Below are 19,226 nucleotides of genomic sequence, written 5' to 3' on the forward strand. Positions count from 1 at the left end.
GGCTACGCCCACCCAGTCACATTACCCACCACCACCAAGCCACGCCCACAGAACCGGTAGTAACAAATTTTAGATTTCACCCGATAGACACTCCAAACTGATGATACGTTTGACCCCTCCCTCACCCTCAGGCTCAGCCTGGTCATATCCTACATCACCCACGTTTCCCTTGGTCACTTCCACTCCAGAGCTTTATCTGAGAATCCCATCCCAACTTACCTGCTGCCTGCAGGAAGGCAGAGTGCAGGCAAAAGGTAACCAAAGGCTCTTTCAGATTCCTCAGGAAATCCTTGAGGATGCTACAGATCACATGCACATCAGTCACAAGGTCGAGGGAAGGAAAAGCTCCTTGGGCAGAGAGCAATTTGTACTTCCATTCACGCACGAGGGGTTCTGCCCCTGGCACTCTGTACAGTCCAGCCTAGAAGTGAGCAACAAGACAAGAGAAATAATTATAAGGATGTGGAAAATCCACTGGAGTTGAACCTAGGCAATTGCTGAGTTACAATCAATGACATCAGTCAAAAATCAGAGTGCTATCCCCTCAGAGAAGGGGAAGATATCTAATTAAAGGAGAGAAGAAGTTATGAAAATCCTAAAGAGATTCCTAGCAAATGCAGGACAAAAACAAACAACAGCTGCTGAAGAGAAACAGATTCATTAAATTCAAGGGCGGCGAAGTGCAGGATTTGATCTCCCAACATACTTCAGAGCACAAGGGGGAAAATGCAACACCTGTTTGCAACTTTTTCACGGGGCTGTGTCTTTTCCAGAGATCATGCAGCAGAGTTGGGTTAAAAAACTGAACACGATCAGCAGCACTGAAACATGAAAAGGAAAAAGATGAGAAACTACATTAAAAAATATAGAGCAGAGAGAGCGGAGGGTGGGGGGTAAACCTCTCAGTGTTTAGAGAATTTGATGTAGAGATCCACATTTTATAAACAACAAAATATCAATTGAAAGACTGTTTACATAGTCATCAGAGGGCAGGAGGCAGAAGCAATGGAGAAGGTCTAATAAAGGAGGGCTGATATAACACATGTTCTCTCAAGCAGAGTAGACAATTACTTCTTCTGGACTGAATATCACAGAACACGAAGCGTATGGTTTTTTTAAAAAAGGGGCTTTCATGATCAACATTTCTTCCCTTAATTTCCTAGGTCTTCTTGGTATGATCTTGTCTCTACAGCAGAATCGCCTTTGAGAAATGTGTTGCATTCAACTAGGGACTCTCATGCTACCTACGCAATGTTTACCAAAAATTATTCTCATAAGTAAGATATTCACAGTAAATTGGTTCATCCAGATTATATTACTGGTATATAGAAGCATTCCTTGGGGGTATTTTTTTCCCACTTTTGTAAACTGTCTAAGCAAGGACGAAAAACTTAGTTTCTGTGAAAGCGGAAAACCATTTATTTAGGTTTGGAAAAGAAAGCTATGATAAAGGGAAAAAATCCCATTGCTTTGATTTTCAATAATGGAGGTATTGCTAATTCCACTGATCTACAATAGATCCCTTTCTCCTTGTATTCTGTAAAAGAAAACAACATTCAATAAAGCTATAAATATTTTTTCCAATGTTCTGAAGCCCACTAAATAAAGTTGTTTTGTAATATTTTGTAAAATTTGAGACCATCTCAGGAAAAAAAATGGGCAAGCTTAGAGTCTCACTGTTTGAATGTTCTGTTCTTTCCCATCACAAGATGGGAGGGGAAAGGACCATCACAAGATAAAGACAGTTTATTCCCTGACAGGAAGAGCATATTTGACTGGTACCTCTCAGAGGCCTGACACTTCAAAGCCAAAAAATACGCAATTTATTTTCAAAGAAAGTGAATTAATCTATCAGTCTCTCCCCCCCTCCCCCCCAGTTAAACCAGACAGCAAACACAAGTAGATGAACTCATTCTATTTTGTTGTAAGGCTACATTAACTTTAACATTGCAAGTCTGAAGGCACAAATTTCCTGCCTCTACTTTAAACTGCTTGATTCCTTAGGGTGGGTCCTTCCTAAGTTTCCTTCTCTGACCATTAAAAGTACTGCAACGTCCTGCCTCTCTTGTCTGCATTTCCTTGCCGCATTCTCCAAAGGTCACCCGTTACATATTAGGTACAGTTAACATGATTCTTCTCTGTACACATATTTAATAATTTCTACTCCCTATTACATTAAAAATATACCATTTGAGAACATGGATCCCATATACCTATTGGATCCAAAGGGCTAACCTAACTCTAACTCTATATTCAGATACCCTAGCTCTATATTCAAATAGCTACAGCAGAGAATTCAGTAAAGATTTTAAAAAAATCAACAGGGAGTGGGAATTATCTGCAGAACAAAGCAAAGACTATATAATGAACTGAAGTTCCATCAACATTTCATAGCTTATTTTTGCCCACCTTTCCTCTGGATTCCACTTACCTCTTGCAGGCCACGTTTCTCGATTTGAACCACACACTGAACCACAATGGGGGGCACCAGAGGTGGCTTGGAAGGTGCAAAATCAGCTAGTATATCCTAGGGAAGAGATGGGGCAGACTTCAGAGACCTCTTTGCATCAGATCTCAATTCCCAAAACTGTTTTTTTACCAAGGCAATGTCTCCCCTCCAAATGGAAGAATCGGGGAAATAAAAACAAATTCAAAGATATGCTGGGGTTTTGCCATCAGGTGGCAGCACTTAGCTGACCTTGGATAATCTCAAAGAACAATAAGCAACTAGGAACTGAAGATCACCTGGAAGTTCTAGGGCTGCAAAAGGAAGCAAATTATTGAGGAAAACAAAACACCCCTGATAAACGGCTTTCACATTATTGCCAAGGTAGCTGCAGAGTTCATGTAATCACCAGAAGTTAAGATTGGCTTGAGGATGACTTTACCATTTGAGGAGTTTCCTCACCTTTTTCACTCTGGAGTGGGCACCTGGCACACACGGCGAGGGACACTGTTCTTTGCACTCTGGATGCATTAGAAGCTGACACGAACGACATTTCAGTGCCATCCTCCCAAAGCGCAGGCGGGATTTGCAAACGACACACCAGTCCAGACGAATCACCTAGGACAGAGGACAAGAAAGAAGATGAATACAGCACAGGAAAAAGAAGATGGCATTGGGCCCCTACAGCTCCGGCTATTTCTAAAATAGACAAATCTAAACTGTAACCTTGCCCTTCAGCCCAATATTCTCTTTCTTTGAAATCTCAGAATGTTCGTGTTCTCTACACTTTGGAGAAAGCTGTCGAAGGAAAGCCTAGTGGAGTTTTACTTGTGAGCAATCCTTAAGTTACCCCCTGAAGTAACACAGGTCTTAAAGCCAAGCTACACATTACCTTAGCTGTACAGTTCTGGAAGTGAGTAGACATTCCCCCACCCCCCAAAAAATGTTAGCATAGAGACAACCTGGAATGACTGTAATAGGGAAAATGTGACAATCCTAGAGCAGGCCAAATCCCAAAATGTCAGGGAATTTCTAGAAGTCTGGCACTCTGACAAATAGGCCATCAATAGACATTAACAATATCTATATATTATGCAAAACAGACGATCACCCTGCCCAAAAGAGAAAAAGACTCCAGCCCCTCTCCACCAATAATCAGCCCTCAGATAATGTTAGATTTAACTCCAAGGTCAACTTCAGACCAACAATCTATTAAGCAATACCCCAATCAAGAAACTGTCAAAGAGCCATTATTAGTAAATAGCCCAACCAAAGAATCTCTAAGACCCCACCCACACATACAGGCAAGACACCAGAATATAAACTGATAGCAAACAGCACTCCTTACTACGTAGCACTGATGATGTTACCTAGTTAGGGTAATGAAACGTCGGCAAGAAAACAAGCAAGCACAGAGTACACCAAGGAACCCTGACTGTAGTGGTTTAATCCAGGTTTTTCAAACTAGGTAGGGTTCTATGAGAGGCTAAAGGGAAAAAAGGTTTAATTGAACATAGAAAAATGGCCATGATACAATTGGCTAAGTGAAAAACAACCACATCCCAGTGACTAAATACTGATTTGCTTGGTTAAAACATTAACCTTCAAGCAATTGGAATTTCATGTTGGAAACTCTAATTCTGCATTGCAATAAATAGATTACTTTTTATTCTTAAAATAAGTGGTTACCATTTTGGAAGCAAATTGGTGTTGCTGGAGTGGTGGCATTCCCGATGAATGAATGAAGGCACCAATAGTTTCCCTGGAGGTGTGTCCAATGGTCTTGCTTCCAATCTGGCTATTTTGTCTACCAGATTCATCAGTGCTATTCCTGATAGAAGTGAGCTCTGTGAAGAAAAAGTTCCACATTCAGTATGAGGAATATATACAAAGGGAAGACTCATCCTTCTATTCTACTCAACTTTCTTCCAATACTTGACTGAACCATGAATTAGCCTACATTTCTACCTCACATTGCCTATTTCACCGGAGACGGGGGAAGGGGAAGAAGCTTTGTGTTTAAGAGTCTCCAGCTAAGACCTCAGTGGAATTGCTTAATATGAACAAATAATGGTTAAGCTGGAGAAAGTTCTCGAACCTTTCCCTTGAGCACTGAGGAACACAGGGACAATTAAATTGCCAAGCAGCAGAGAAGCGAGAGGGTAGGCTGAATATTTGGCAAGATCTCAACACATGTATGAAGTCCAGGATCCCACCAGTGAGGTTGCCCAGGAAGGAAACCCAAACCACAAGCCCTTTCCTCCTGTGTATACCCACTGGAGTTGCAAAATTCTTAAGAGAACAAAAACTTTACACTTGAAATTGTTATTGGAGACTGACTCCTAAGCAAGGTTTACACACTGAACTAAACCACAACCTTTGGGTTTACAACCCATAAGTCACACAACATGCTTTTTCATTGACAAGCAAATCATCTTGTGACTGAATGACATATAGTATATGAATTCAATCACAGATACGATTTTGAGTTTGGATCTTTCTCTGCTTCTAGCTCAGATACATTTTCTTCCTTAAAAGGTGCTGAAATAGCAGAAGAAAAGCAGAGAGTACAAAAAAAGCCTCTGATGCAACTGCTCTAAATTACACTTAAACAATAAGAGATTATAAACCTGCCCTTTCATATGCTGCCATTCATTGCTACAGTCCCTTGGAAACACCCATCAAATACAGATCAGAAGGAGGAGGTAATTTTCTTGCATAATTGTTAGACCTTCTGACAATGCTCTTTCACTTATCATACCTATTCAATTTCAATATGGGTCACCACAACCGCCCACCCCAAGGAACTGAAGGGGGAATGGACACCTGAGTGTGTGGAAATTGAACCATGCAGCTGCGGTTGACAATGGAGTGGTACAGCGCTGGATGATAAACTGTGGGCAAGGCTTTGTCTGCCACCACTGGCTCTAGGTCTCAAGGTCACCCGAGGTAATTCCTTCACCTGGCAAGAATTGGAAGGGAGGAAAGGAAAGAAGGACGGTATGTGGAAAAAAAGAAACATGCAGATCCTTATATACATAACAGATTTCATATGGGCAGAAACACAGGCCTGGGTTTAATTTAATCAGTGAGATGTATAGGCTTGCAGGCCATAGTTGCACAACATGTTTACATATTAGTTCAGATGATGACATAGCTGAACTTATCCAAATAAGAAAGACAAGGCTGAACAACATATATATGCAGGTAATGGCCTAATTAGAACTGACCAAATAAAGAAGTAGGGCACAAACTAACATGTATGTGTCTAAATTGAGTGGATGGAGTAGAGGTGAGGAACCAAGCTGATAAGAGCCAGGAGCCAGCTCTTGGATTATCTTGGAGGGAGCACAAAACTCTTATCGGGATAGATCAAATGGTTGCCAGAGAAACATTACAGAAGACTATAATGACAATCCCCAGGTGGACCTATAAGGATCAACCAATCACCAGGCTTGATGCTGAATGATGGCCTTTATAGCTTAGTGATCATACCAATCAGGATTTAAGAGGGCTCTCCTTTTCATTTGATCCTTCCATACCTTATTTGAGGTCATATTTAAGTTCCTGCTTTGCCACATCACATTATCTCATTTCTTTGCACAGCCGTTCAGTGAAATAGCAGGTTTAAGCTGGTAATGGCAAGAATAGCAGCTTACATCTTGAATACCTTCTCACTCATGCATCGATTGATGGATACGTACATTGTTAGTAAATGCTCCAGAATGCTGTGAGTGCTTGGCTGCTACCGCTGGCTGAACCAGGGGAGCCAGGGAGAGACGCTGGAAGGAAAAAAAAAACTGTAAGCATGAAAGCCGCATGAGCTTATTACAGGGAAGTATAAATGTTTTTTGTTTCTTCTATCCCACAAAACATTGGTAGGTGAAAAAATCAGGGTAGATGTCAAACTTTTCAGAGATTTGAAGTTAAAAAACATTGTGGTTGCACACATGTACATGTATAAAATTCTGCCTTCCCCCTGTCCAGCAATAGTGCACTTGTAAGCTGCTGAGAATTGTTTGATTGTTGCAGGAAACAAGACAAACAAACAAATATTCCGCCATGATATTTTTCACTTACCACTCTGTTTTTGCTTTTGATCATCTTTACATCCTTGAAGACAAAGAAACAAACAAAAAAAGAAGCTTGAGGGAGGACATGTTACTTCACAAGTTACTTACAATAACAATCATTTCTAAATAAATCCTTCAAGTTTTGTTTTACACCATATATGCAGCATTTTGGAAGCACACAAAGACTCTAGCTACCTACCCACTTCAGACATTGATCAATTCCTTAGTACATTCACTGGCTCTAAATGGCACAAATTGCTTCCAATGGCTAACATACATAGGTGAGGCTTAATTTAATAGACATCACACATTCTGGAAGCCTCAATAAATAATTCTTTTTAATTTTTACTGTCTGGAGTAATAACTGTTTTGAGTAAGTATAGTAATATTTATTTCATTTCACTTTGGCAGCTTACATTAAAATTATGTTGTTAGATGTAACCCATACTTTACAATGAAGTATACTGGAAATCAAAAGCGTTGAACTCAAGTAAATCAGTTTGAAAGTAAAATTATTTTTCCATTCCTAACATTCCAGCCTCATAAATCTGGATGAAAATCTCTTCCATCAACCTTCCTTTTCTCCCATCCCTAGTCTTTAGCCTTCTTTTCTATAATAGATACATGCCAGTTAATTTGAGATACCGGTAGAAGGGAGAAAGATTTGCATCATCATATTGCCATATTTCTTATGTTTGGATATAGATCTGAGACAGAATTGGCAGTGCAATGGATTTTGGAGATTAGTATCATAATTAGTATCAAACACTAGAGCAAACTTCCCAGATCAGGTTCCCTTTCTTACATGTAGAATAAAGGATTATACTTATGGCCACATTAATGGGAATTCCTGCAGCTCCTGAACTGGCAGAAAATTGCATCAGTATAATCTGCACTTCTGTAAAGGAAGTGCTTTATGAACCAGACTTTCAAGCAATTCAATTCTTTACAGTTGTGTTACAATACAACACAATGCATTGTTAGTGATTGATATATTCCTCTGGCTTTGTTTTCAGCTCCAAATAGTGTCACCAGTCTAGAGGTGGGTTTCAGCAGGTTCTGACTAGTTCTGGAGTACCGGTAGTGGAAATTTTGAGTAGTTCGGAGAACCAGTAAATGCCACCTCTGACTGGCCCCACCCCCATCTATTCTCTGCCTCCCAAGTCCCAGCTGATCGGGAGAAAATGGGGATTTTGCAGTAACCTTCTCCTGGATTGGGGAGGGAATGGAGATTTTACAGTATCCTTCCCCTGCCACGTCCACCAAGCCATACCACGCCCACCAAGCCACGCCCACCAAGCCATGCCACACTCACCAAGCCACACCCACAGAACCAGTAGTAAAAAAATTTGAAACCCACCACTGCACCAGTCAGTAGGAGAAGCCATCCATCCCCAATCACTCTCCTTAATATGTAATGAGGTAGACTTGGGCAAACAAGGGCAGGTGCTTAGCAGGGCGGGTTTGGTGCCTAAGTGAGATTCCTGGTTCAGAGAAGCTCTGTGCCAGCCACCTGCACTTGAACTATTTCTGAATAAAATCTTCTGGAAGGCAGGTCCAAAACCCCAGTGCAAAAACTTAGCTTAACTGATTAGTCGATGGATAGAGGTGGGATGTGAAATGAAGCGGGAGGGAGCTTGCAGGCACAGAGAACCTGATAACCACGCCAATCTTCTGTCCCTCTATTTGAGTCCATCAATCAAATGGACTCTTTTTGGAGACAGATTTACCAGTCTGTAACGTAGGTCTCAGAAATCGACCATGTGTCAGATCAAAGAGACAATGGGAAGATTACCAGGAGCATGAGGGGTATACTTTCTTCTATTTCACACCAGGGCCTTCTATTGCACCTGAAACCTCTCCCTCAAGCTGGAAGAAAATCTGGCAGACTCTTGTCAATTTCAACCCAGATCTTGACTATGCCAAATCTCTACCTGTTAAAAGGGAATAGCAGGGCCCATAAATAGTTGTGTCCAGGGACGTCTAAAAGTATGGCATGGAGCAGCAAAATGGTATTCACTCCCAGTAATAAAAACAGGAGAAAGCAGAGGCACACAAAAGCCCTCGGTCTTGTTAGTTTGCTTTCCCCCCGACATCGAAGTCTTGTGGCATCAAAGACTGGAACCACTCAGAATGTTGGGACTTGAGCAGCATATACAACAACAATGAGCCATGGTGGTGCAGTGGTTAGAATGCAGTACTGCAGGCTACTTTTGCTGACTGCTGGCTGACTGGCAGTTCAGTTCTCACTGGCTCAAGGTTGACTCAGACTTCCATCCTTCCGAGGTGGGTAAAATGAGGATCCAGATTGTTGGGGGAAATATGCTGACTCTGTAAACCACTTAGAGAGGGCTGTAAAGCACTGTGAAGTGGTATGTAAATCTAAATGCTATTGCTATTGCTAACAACAATGATTATAAAAGTCTGTATATCAACAAATATCTTAGCTCCTATTCTCTCATAGGCTTTCTCCCATTCCATGCTTATTTCTTATTTTCTATAAGTAACAACATTTTAAGTCACTTTAAAATCAATTCTTATTTTAAATTAGTAAAAGATATGGAGGAGAATGGATCGAAAAACAAATATGGGTAATACATTGTGAATTAATTTAAAGTTAAAAAACTGAATAAGAGATGGAGGAATGGAGGAAAACATAAAGCTGGACAATAACTAAAACAAAATGCTATGAACCAGCTAAACAAATGAAGTTAGGAGTGGAGGGAAGCATGATTCTGGAGAACAGTGAAAGAAAAGCTGTGATCCAGTCTTACAAATAAGGTAGGAGTGGAGGAAAGCATCATACTGGAGAACAGTTAAAGCAAAACTGGGAACCAGTTAAAAATTAAAAAAAAAAGAGTTAGGAGTGGAGGAAAGCACGTGCTGGAAAACAGTTAAAGTAAAGCTGTGAACCAGCCAATAAATAGAGTTAGGAGTGGAGGAAAGCATACGCTGGGTAACAGATAAAGCAAAACTGTAAACTAGCCAAAAAATAAAAAGTTAGGAGTGGAGGAAAATATATCTGGAGATCAACTGAAATAAAGTTGTGAACCAGTTAAAAATAGGGGTTGGAGCGGAGGAAAGCATTGCTGGAAAGCAACTATTTGAGTTGTAAACCAGTTTCATAATAGATCTAGGAGGAGTGAAGGAGATAATGTCGGTGTGTGGTTAAGATTATATTGTGAACCAGCCTAAATAAGTAAGGTTAGAAGTGGAGAAAAGCATCGCTGGAAAGCAGCTGATTGAGTTGTGAACCAGCCAAAAAATAAACCTAGGAGGAAGTGGAGGAGATAATACTGGAGAATAGTTAAGCCAAACTGTGAACCAGTTAAACAAATAGAGATAGAAGTGATGGAAAATACCGCTGGGAAATAGCTACTTAAATTATGAATCAGCTAAATTCAGACTTATTAGTATTAGAGAACAAGCTTGAAGTAAACGAAATAAAGTATTTTGGGAGTAATAAACTATAGATGGAAATGCTGATTGATTTTGAAATGACTTTAAGAGAGGAGGAAAATATTCTTTGTCAAGATCATGGATACTAGCTGCCATTTAAGAGAAGTAGAATATAGATTTGATGTAATGGGTCTTAGAAATGAGAAATATATATGAAGTATTGGTTGTTAAAATGACAAAGATTTGGAATGGTGTTTGTTTGGAAATAATTGTTTAGAATTTTGGGTGATATAGTAGAATGACAAATGTTTAGAATAAGATTTTTTCTTTTCTTTTTCTTTCTTTTTTTAAAAGATGTAAATGGAAAAATTTGGAACAAAATTGGTTGAGGGAATGTGAGTAATTGTATCTATTTTATACCGGATCAAATCCTTGCTCTAAAAATATGTATTTTATGTTGTATGTTTAAAAAAAATAAATTAAAAAAAATGATTATAAAAGTCTGCAGATAACCACCTACTTTATCAAATGCACTGGTGCTACATTGAGAAGAAAAAAATTCTCTACACATCAGAGCCAGTGATTGAGATAGTTGGGAGTAGAACTGTGAAACCAGAGGTCAGAAAGAAATAAAACACAACACATAATATAAATTATGGCCATACACATCAGGCAGTTAGTGGCTGGAATCCAGGCTTTCATGCATGGATATGTTTGCTCACAGAATGCAATAAGAAACCTTGCTCCCTGCTTAATCCATGAAAAATCTATGAACAACTCCTGACGAATTTGCACCTCATTCTGTGGCGGAATCAATCCATTTATTTTGTGTTCCTAGTCTTCTTCCCTTCACACATCACACATCACATATGCATATTTCTTTTTTATAATGACACTCACTGTGTGCAATAGAGTGGGCTGCACTAATCGTAAATTTTCTTTGTGATCCATGTGTAGACTCTGATATCCTATTGGAAGGAATTCTTATATGTGCTACCATGCCAAGTGAACATTTTGAACAGAATAATAATTTCCCAGGAGACCTACTGCTAACACATCTCTCCAGCTTTGAAAAGCTTGGCAATTTTGGCCTAAGCCTTTTCATTTCTCCCATGTCACTCCAAAAAAAAAAAAGCATGAAACTTACCACTTCCTCATCCGAGTGGTCAAAACTGATGTCAGATAGAATCGAGGTACCAGGTTCTTCTATTGCACAGATTCCCCTGGGAAAGTACATTAGAATAGATGCAAAATGAGTATCTATTATCTATGTTTCATTTGTTTTCCCAGTCCCACTTAAGCACAGCTCAAATGATAATTATAGAATGATAAAATGCAATGAATTTGGTAATGCTACCCACTCCCACCCCTCCCCACTCAGGGCAGGAATCTTCTACTACAACATTCTTGACAAATGGCTACCTAGCTTCTTTCTTTCTAGGTTTCTGGGGTACACTAACAGGAATACAGATGCATGTGTATGTTTTAAGAGAATAATATCAATGGCCTGAGAATCTATGCTGAAATCAGACCTTCTTCCTCATGATACTTAGAAGAAATCCTGGAAAAGGTTTGGCCCCTGGCATATCCAGTGAGAATACTGAGAAGAACCAAGATAATAAAATGCTGGTGCTTTTTAAAGAAAATGCAGGAGTAACCCTATCACGTTTTGCTCAGTTATGTGCATGCGTCCAAGTAAATATTTCTAACAAGAAGTGGGCAGAACTACCTGTACATTTCTACTTGCTTCTCCTCTATCATCGAAAAACCAGGGAAATATTTTAAAAACATATTAAGCTAAAACATGACAATTGATTTTAAATTTATCAAATCTGTATAAGGTCCATTTGTTGATTTATTCCCTCTTGATCTCTGAAAATTTTCCTCCTTTGTCACTGGTACTTATTTTACAGAGTTGTACCAGAGATTATGGAGATAATCCATTATACCAATTAATTTTAATATTCAGAAAAAAATTATAACATAGCAATAGCACTTAGGCTTATATACCACTTTACAGTGCTTTACAGCCCACTCTAAGCGGTTTACTGCCTATTGCCTCCAACAATCTGGGTCCTCATTTTACCCACCTCGGAAGGATGGAAGGCTGAGTCAAGCTTGAGCCTGTTGAGATTTGAACTGCCAAATTGCAGTCAGCCAGCAGTCAGCAGAAGTAGCCTGCACCACTGCATTCTAACCACTGCGCCACTGTGGCTCTTCCATACTTGGAATGCAATTCTGTGTAGTTGTGCAGCTTTCCAGGCAGCACTGAATTACTTTGATTCCTCTCTACAGGGTTGAGATGGAACACCAATCTCAGAGGGGAAGATCTAATGCCAGATGCTCTTCCCACCTCCTGTCGCTCCCATGGCTGCTGCTTTTGAAGGGAATTCCTGACTTGGAAAACTCTCAAGGAAAAGTGCTGCATGATGGGCAGAAGGGAATGAGGTTCTTCAACTGTCCATCATGTCTTTGATCTAGTGGAAAGTGCCAATCATCCATTGGGAAAATTTCAATAATTTTCTTTATGTTGTTTGCAACTGGAGAAGTCCCAGACGAGGAGGGACAAATAAGCATTGCTTTATTTTCCCCATCCAGGGTGCCAGGTATGCCAGAGTCATCCCAAACTGAAACACTTCAAATTTAGTTCAAGTGTTTTAACATGCAATATTTCTTAGGGAGACAATTTATATCACCTTTCCAGAGGCAGATTATTTTGGACTGTTACAGGAAGGTCTGGGGACTGGGGACCATGAGCCTTGATAGTACAGTGGTCTACGCACTCTGTTATTAACACAGCTGCCTGCAATTTCTGCTGGTTCGAATCTCTCCAAGGCTCAAGGTTGACTCAGCCTTCCATCCTTTCTAAGGTAGGTGAAATGAGGACCCAGTTTGTGGGGGCAATAAGATGACTTTGTATAAAATATACAAAAGTATGAAGGCTATTGCTTAACGCATTGTAAGCCGCCCTGAGTCTCCGGAGAAGGGCGGCATATAAATCAAATTAAAAAAAAAAAAAAGATTGCATGCACAAGAATGCCACATCAAAGCCTGAAGCTAGGTCTTCTAACACTCACTGTTTTCTAGGCAGTAGGCTACTGCATGAACGCAGCCTCTCAACAATGGCCAGGTCTGCATGTTTATCTTCAGTGAGGGAAGTGATCTGTGGGTCTGCCATGAGGTGGTCATAGATAAGCTGCAACTTGCATTCCTGGAAGGGAAGAGAACAAAGAAATCCTCTCAATGAAAGGAATGAAATGATGTTTAAGAGAGCCTCTGGCAACTGGAACAAGGTTTGAGCATGGGTGTTCTCTCAGGACTTACACTAAGATTAATTAACTTTTCTCACCTCACATGAACTCTCAGGATTGCATTAACTTTACATCAACAATTTATTCAGAGCCATCTGAAGATTAAACTGGGATTCAAGCTTAATTAAGGTTAAGCATGGTTGGCTCAGGAATTCTGGGAGTTGAAGTCCACAAATGATAAAAGGGCCATTGTTCCCCACCCATCCTACACAAAAACATTTTTGAGAAATATAAAAATGCAACAGATACACTGAATGGGGTACAATAGAAATGTTAACACTGACACTATTATAAGATGGTAACTGTTAACCTCATACTCTTAAATATGGTTCTACTGTCATGTTTCCTGGTGCTATTAACAGGGGTCTCCAATTTTGGCAACTTTAAGACTTGTGGACTTCAACTCCCAGAATTCCTCAGCCAGCTTTGCAAGTTGAAGTCCACAAGTCTTAAAGTTGCCAAGATTGGAGACTCCGGCTATTAAGAATTCAAGTCCAATTATAGCTGGAAGATTAAGGAGCTATTTTTCCTAAAATCTATTACTTGACGGAAGAGATACTCATTTTCCCACTTCTTCCACTCACAGTAGTCTTCCCATTCTGGAAATGCTGTTTTTGACCAGAGAATAAAATTCGCATACTTGCTTTTCCAGCTCAGCTTCTGCCCAACGTCTTTTCTTCATTTCCACTTCTACTTGGTTCTGGGCATGTTTCAACTTCACCTCCAGCAGAGAAGTCTTAGATTCTGATTGGCGTAACTGCTGCCTTGTCTTCTGCAGATCACAATCCAACCGGCAGCATCGCTGGCGCATCTCTTCAAGACACTTGGCAATCTGAAGGTATTCTGAACAGATGCATGGGGTCAGTATCGGGATCTGATGGCAAGGGCTCAGAATTATCTATGTGTAAATAAATCTTGCAAGCACATACGTATCTTGTATGTACCCAAGAATAACATGAGTTAAGAAGGAAAATGTCAAAATGGACAAAGAGAATGGGTTGTCCTGTGTGTCAGAAAAGGGGTATAGGAAGTGTAATTTTCTCCTTATCCTTACATAATCAAAGAGTTTCTAGATTCTGGCCAACCTGCTACCAGGAAGCACTGATGCCAGTGGTGCACTGGTGGGTTGCTACCGATTCTACCCAGATCGGTGAACCGGTAGTGGTGGTGGCAGGAGGCTCCGCCCACACATGCCAGACACTTCTGTGCATGCACAGAAGGAAGGGAATGTTAGGCTAATGCAATTCTGCACATACATATTGTAACATAAATCCAAGGAATGAAGAATTATTCAAGCAATAGCCTAAATATAAATATCTAAATGTATTATTTATTTATATTGATATAGGTACCCCTATCCTTTCCAGGCCAAATGGCAAATTGCAGAAGCCCATACAAAGTAGGGGAAAAACCACATAGCTCTTACGGACAATGTTCAACCAACATTTACCAGGTTCTTGCGATCTTCTGAATTATGTTTGTAGTCATCTATTATTATTTTCCAAGAATGCTTGTAAGGCCCAAAGCATTTCTATATTTAATAAAGACTAAGTTAGAGACTGGCTCTCTGTGCTTCAACATATCCACTCCCCAAACTCATCCCCTTTTAAACAAAAAAGCTGAAAGAATAAAACAGAGCCAGAAAATACCACAGGAAGCATCTTTAGATACACCGAAACTTAAAAATACAGTGTGGGCAGCTTCAGTGTTATTTCAATCCAAAATTGAAATTTCTGATCAGTCAGTGAGAAGAAAGTTGGCACATGTCACTCAGCAAATAAAATAAAGGACATGCAAATATTGTTTTGTCATTCCAATCTTCCATGGACAGGGCAAATAGCAATAGCGCTTAGACTTATATACTGCTTTATAGCGCTCTACAGCCCTCTCTAAACAGTTTACAGAGTCAGCATATTGCCCCCAACAATTTGGGTCCTCATTTTATCGACCTCAGAAGGATGGAAGGCTGAGTCAACCTTGAGCCTGGTGAGATTTGAACTGCCAAATTGCAATCAGCTGGCAGTCAGCAGAAATAGCCTGCAATACTGCGCTCTAACCACTGTGCCACCACAGCTCATGAAAAGTAAGAGAATTATTTAGGACAAAGTTCATGTCTCTTCCCTTCAGTTCAGTCTAAACAGAAGATTAAACTCACAATTCCCAGTCAACACAGTTGGAAGCTCTAAGGTTGAGGCAAACTGCTTTCCTAGATGGTACTGTGTTGCATAAAGGAGTACTGACAAACAACAAAAACCATGCAGAACAGAAGGATCTACCCAGAATTGTATCTTGCCTTAAGAAAGCAGACACACAAAAAGAGGCAGACAATAACTTTAGGGCAAGGGTGGGCAACTATGGCAACTTTACAAACTGTGGACTTCAACTCCCAGAATTCTTAAACCAGCATGGCTGGCTCAGGAATTCTGGGAGTTGAAAGCCACAGGTCATAAAGTTGCTTTATGGCTTGGAGCCCCAAATAGGCCTTAAATGAAATTGATCATTAAAGCTAACAGATTCAGAGGTGAGGTAGGAAGGAAGTGGGTACAGAGATGAAAGGAAGGTGAGCTGGAACCAACCCACCTTCTTCAACGTTGCTGTTGAAATTGGCAAGTTCCAGGAGTTGGTCCAAATGCTGCATAAGCAGTGGGCCAAAGCGATGCATCCTGCTAAAAAAAGAATTGAGAAGGAAGTTAAAATGACAGAGCAGGACCAGCCTATGAACTGTTTTTGCTTTAAGCATAGCAGAAGGCAAGGCCTACTACGAAACAGACTGTCTTCAGCTTCTTCCCTTCAGTAGCCCAGCTCAACCTCACAACTGCTTGAAAAATTCTGCAACAGAAGCCTCACCTGTGTTGTAGAGTTTATTTTGCCTTTTTTCCTCCACTGCCTTCCAGATAAATTAATGTTGGAGTAAAAGACTCCCCCCCACCCAGTGGTGAAATCCAAATTTTTTTTTACTACAGGTTCTGTGGGCGTGGCTTGGTGGGCGTGGTGTGGCTTGGTGAGCGTGGCTTGGTGGACCTGACAAAGGAAGGATACTGCAAAATCCCCATTCCCTCCCCACTCCAGGAGAAGGATATTGCAAAATCTCCATTCCCACCCCACTTGAGGGGAAGGATATTGCAAAACCTCCATTCCCTCCCCACTCCTGGGGGAAGGATATTGCAAAATCTCCATTCCCACCCCACTCTGGGGCCAGGCAGAGGTGGTAGTTGCCAGTTCTCCTAACCACTCAAAATTTCCGCTACCGGTTCTCCAGAACCTGTCAGAACCTGCTGGATTTCACCCCTGCTCCCCCCACTTTGCTATATTTACTTGATTGACTTAAATTTCAGCTTGACTGACAAATATCTAATGGAGACACCGCTTCTCAGTCCATTGTGGATTCTGTTAATGTTTTAAGGGAAGAGAGGAAACAGTATAAATAAAATATATTCTGATATAAAACTTCTCAAAATGAATGACCACACCCAGAAATACCCAGCCATCCGCTGGTCATACTGTATAAAATTCTGGGAAATGAAGTCCAAAGCATCTCTCTCACTCGTTCTCGGAAATCCTGTGTTTTTCAGCTAGAAAATCCATCCTTGCCAGGCTGGGAATTGGAAAGTGAACGGGCCGGAGGGAAGAACAGACAAAAGGCGAACTCTCATTCCACACTTTTTAAATACCCTCAATAGAGCAAAGTGAATTGTAAGCAAACACACCCTGCAGCCAAACCTCCAAATGTTAATCCGGGCGCAAATGTTGGTTTCCCCCACAGTCCCTTCTGTTCGGAACGCCTCGTGTTATGTAAAAAAAAAAAAAAATTCCTCCGACCCCTCGGTTTAAAAAGAGCGGTTCCCGCCCACCTCTTCGGCTTCGAGAAATAAAGGTGGTAAATCAAGGCAGTTGCATTACGAGGACTGGGGGGATTCAACGGAGTCTCTTGGCTTCCTTTAAAATTTCCAGCTCCTTCCCCATTGCTGGAAGTGGCCAAACTTGGTGCATGTTTGCGCCTTCAGATTTATTAATGTTATTACATTGCATGAAAATAATTAAATGCCCTGTATTTTGTGGATTCGTGAATTTTTTTAAAAAAATTGCTTTAGAACAATTGAATTAAAAAAGTATTTGTTTTCATTTAAGGTGGCTATTGTGAAGACATGGTGACCTACAATTTTCTGTTCTAGGTTTGTATGTATGTATGTATGTGTATATATATACATATATATACATATACATGTATATATATGTACATATATATGTATATGTGTATGTGTATATGCACACACACACACATATATATAAAAGTTAACCCTAGAGGGTTATATATATATATATATAGTCACCTTGCTTGAACTGAAAAATGGCTACCCCTGTTTTTGCATAGCAGATCCAACCTCTAGAGTTAACTTAACTTCCAGAAGCTCAAGGTGAGAGCCTTTTGGGAGAGCTGTGCAATTCATCAAATCACAAGATTCAATTTTAAATTGCTGCATAGAGTTCTGGTTAAATAATGGCTTTAATTCAGTTTGGGGTATAAATGCAACCAGAAAGACAGACTGAGCCACAAACTAGCTGACCCTCCTTTAGTCTAACATTTGATGATAGAAGTCACTCAGTTCTTAAGATTGCTTTCATGTGTGGCAGGAAGGGTGGTAGGCAGCTGCCCATAAAAGCTGAAAAGCCTTGTGAAAGTAATCATTTTTTCTGCTTAACAAGAGTGGAAGAAGGATTGGTGGGAAAAGGTCTCAAAGTAGAAAATGATTTTGAATCGATCCTCCCCAAGTGCAAATGTGGTAAGATAACTATTGTACAGCAATGGCAATAGCGCTTAGACTTATATGATGCTTTACAGCCCTCGCTAAGCTGTTTACAGAGTCAGCATATTGCCCCCAACAATCTGGGTCATCATTTTACCCACCTGAGAAGGATGGAAGGCTGAGTCAATCTTGATAGTATAGAGTCACAGCTTTAGCAGGAAACACTGAAAAATATTCACTTTCCTCCTTCAGCATGTGCCCACAGATATATAGCCTTCTAGCTGTATTTTTTAAAACCATTTTTTAAAAAAAGGCTAAACAATTAAGGGAAACTGGGAAAGTTTGATAGGGTCCTGCAAAATTCATTATTTTTATACTGGCACCTCTCAATGTCAATTTATTTTAGTCGATTAAATAACAGCATATTATATATGTTTACACAGTATTATTATACAATATCAATGCATTTATGTAGTTACTAAGTTTTCATTTTGTTTTTTTTTCCTTTAAGAACATATGGAAACAATTTAACATTAATTTTAAAAATCTGTTAAAATGTGCATGCATATAATAACTCTACAAAAGTTACATTATCTAAGGAATGTGTAGAAGTCACAGTATATCATATCTCTAAGGGCAAAATATAGATGGATATAAATAAAAACTCCAGTTTCAAATAATATGATCATTGGGACTTGGAGACACCTGTCTGAAAACAATCTCTGCAATCCGAATTAAAAGCTAGCTATGGTGAAAATGCAGCACAGGTAGTCCTCCACTTATGACCACAATTGAGCCCAAAATTTCTGTTGCTAAGGGAGACATTTGTTAAGTGAGTTTTGCCCCATTTTACCACCTTTCTTTTCACAGTTGTTAAGTGAATCATTGCAGTTAAGTTAGTAACATTGTTAAGTAAATCTGGCTTCCCCATTGACTTTGCTTGTCAGAAGGTCACAAAAGCAGATCACATGACTCTGTGCGACACTGCAATTGTCATAAATATGCATCAGTTGCCAAGCAACTGAATTTTGATCAGGTGACCGTGGGGATGCTGCAATGGTCATAAGTGTGAAAAATGATCATAAGTCACGTTTTTCAGTGTGGTTGTAACTTTGAACGGTCACTAAATGAACTGTTGTAAGTCAAAGACTATCTGTATGTCAGTTTTTGGATGATGGTTGCAAGAAAATGCCATGTGAAAGTAAGTGAACAAAGCATGGTGATTTGACAATAGCCCTTTCAAATAGAAAAG

General features: G+C 40.0%; 1 protein-coding gene across 3 annotated transcripts in view; it reads right to left on the reverse strand.

Moving 5' to 3' along the window:
• Positions 1 to 17,130, reverse strand: part of LOC117675269 (rac GTPase-activating protein 1-like) — a 21,393-nt gene extending 4,263 nt beyond the window's left edge. The window contains exons 1-12 of one of the 3 annotated variants that reach the window (XM_034433745.3): positions 16,937 to 17,130; positions 15,810 to 15,895; positions 13,870 to 14,072; positions 12,996 to 13,129; positions 11,066 to 11,141; positions 6,527 to 6,559; positions 6,151 to 6,228; positions 5,273 to 5,408; positions 4,136 to 4,293; positions 2,909 to 3,064; positions 2,432 to 2,527; positions 220 to 421 (exon numbers count right to left, since the gene is read on the reverse strand). In XM_034433745.3, coding sequence (XP_034289636.2) covers positions 220 to 421; positions 2,432 to 2,527; positions 2,909 to 3,064; positions 4,136 to 4,293; positions 5,273 to 5,408; positions 6,151 to 6,228; positions 6,527 to 6,559; positions 11,066 to 11,141; positions 12,996 to 13,129; positions 13,870 to 14,072; positions 15,810 to 15,891 — 1,354 coding nt within the window. In that variant the 5' untranslated portion in view covers positions 15,892 to 15,895; positions 16,937 to 17,130. Of the gene's footprint in view, positions 1 to 219; positions 422 to 2,431; positions 2,528 to 2,908; positions 3,065 to 4,135; positions 4,294 to 5,272; positions 5,409 to 6,150; positions 6,229 to 6,526; positions 6,560 to 11,065; positions 11,142 to 12,995; positions 13,130 to 13,869; positions 14,073 to 15,809; positions 16,049 to 16,936 lie in introns of those variants that run through there. The other 2 variants (XM_034433746.2, XM_034433742.3) reach the window with 2 other exon arrangements.
• Positions 17,131 to 19,226: the final 2,096 nt, after the last annotated feature.

Source organism: Pantherophis guttatus, chromosome 1 (genome assembly GCF_059756535.1).
Source record: "Pantherophis guttatus breed Tessera chromosome 1, ASM5975653v1, whole genome shotgun sequence".
Taxonomy (NCBI): domain Eukaryota; kingdom Metazoa; phylum Chordata; class Lepidosauria; order Squamata; family Colubridae; genus Pantherophis; species Pantherophis guttatus.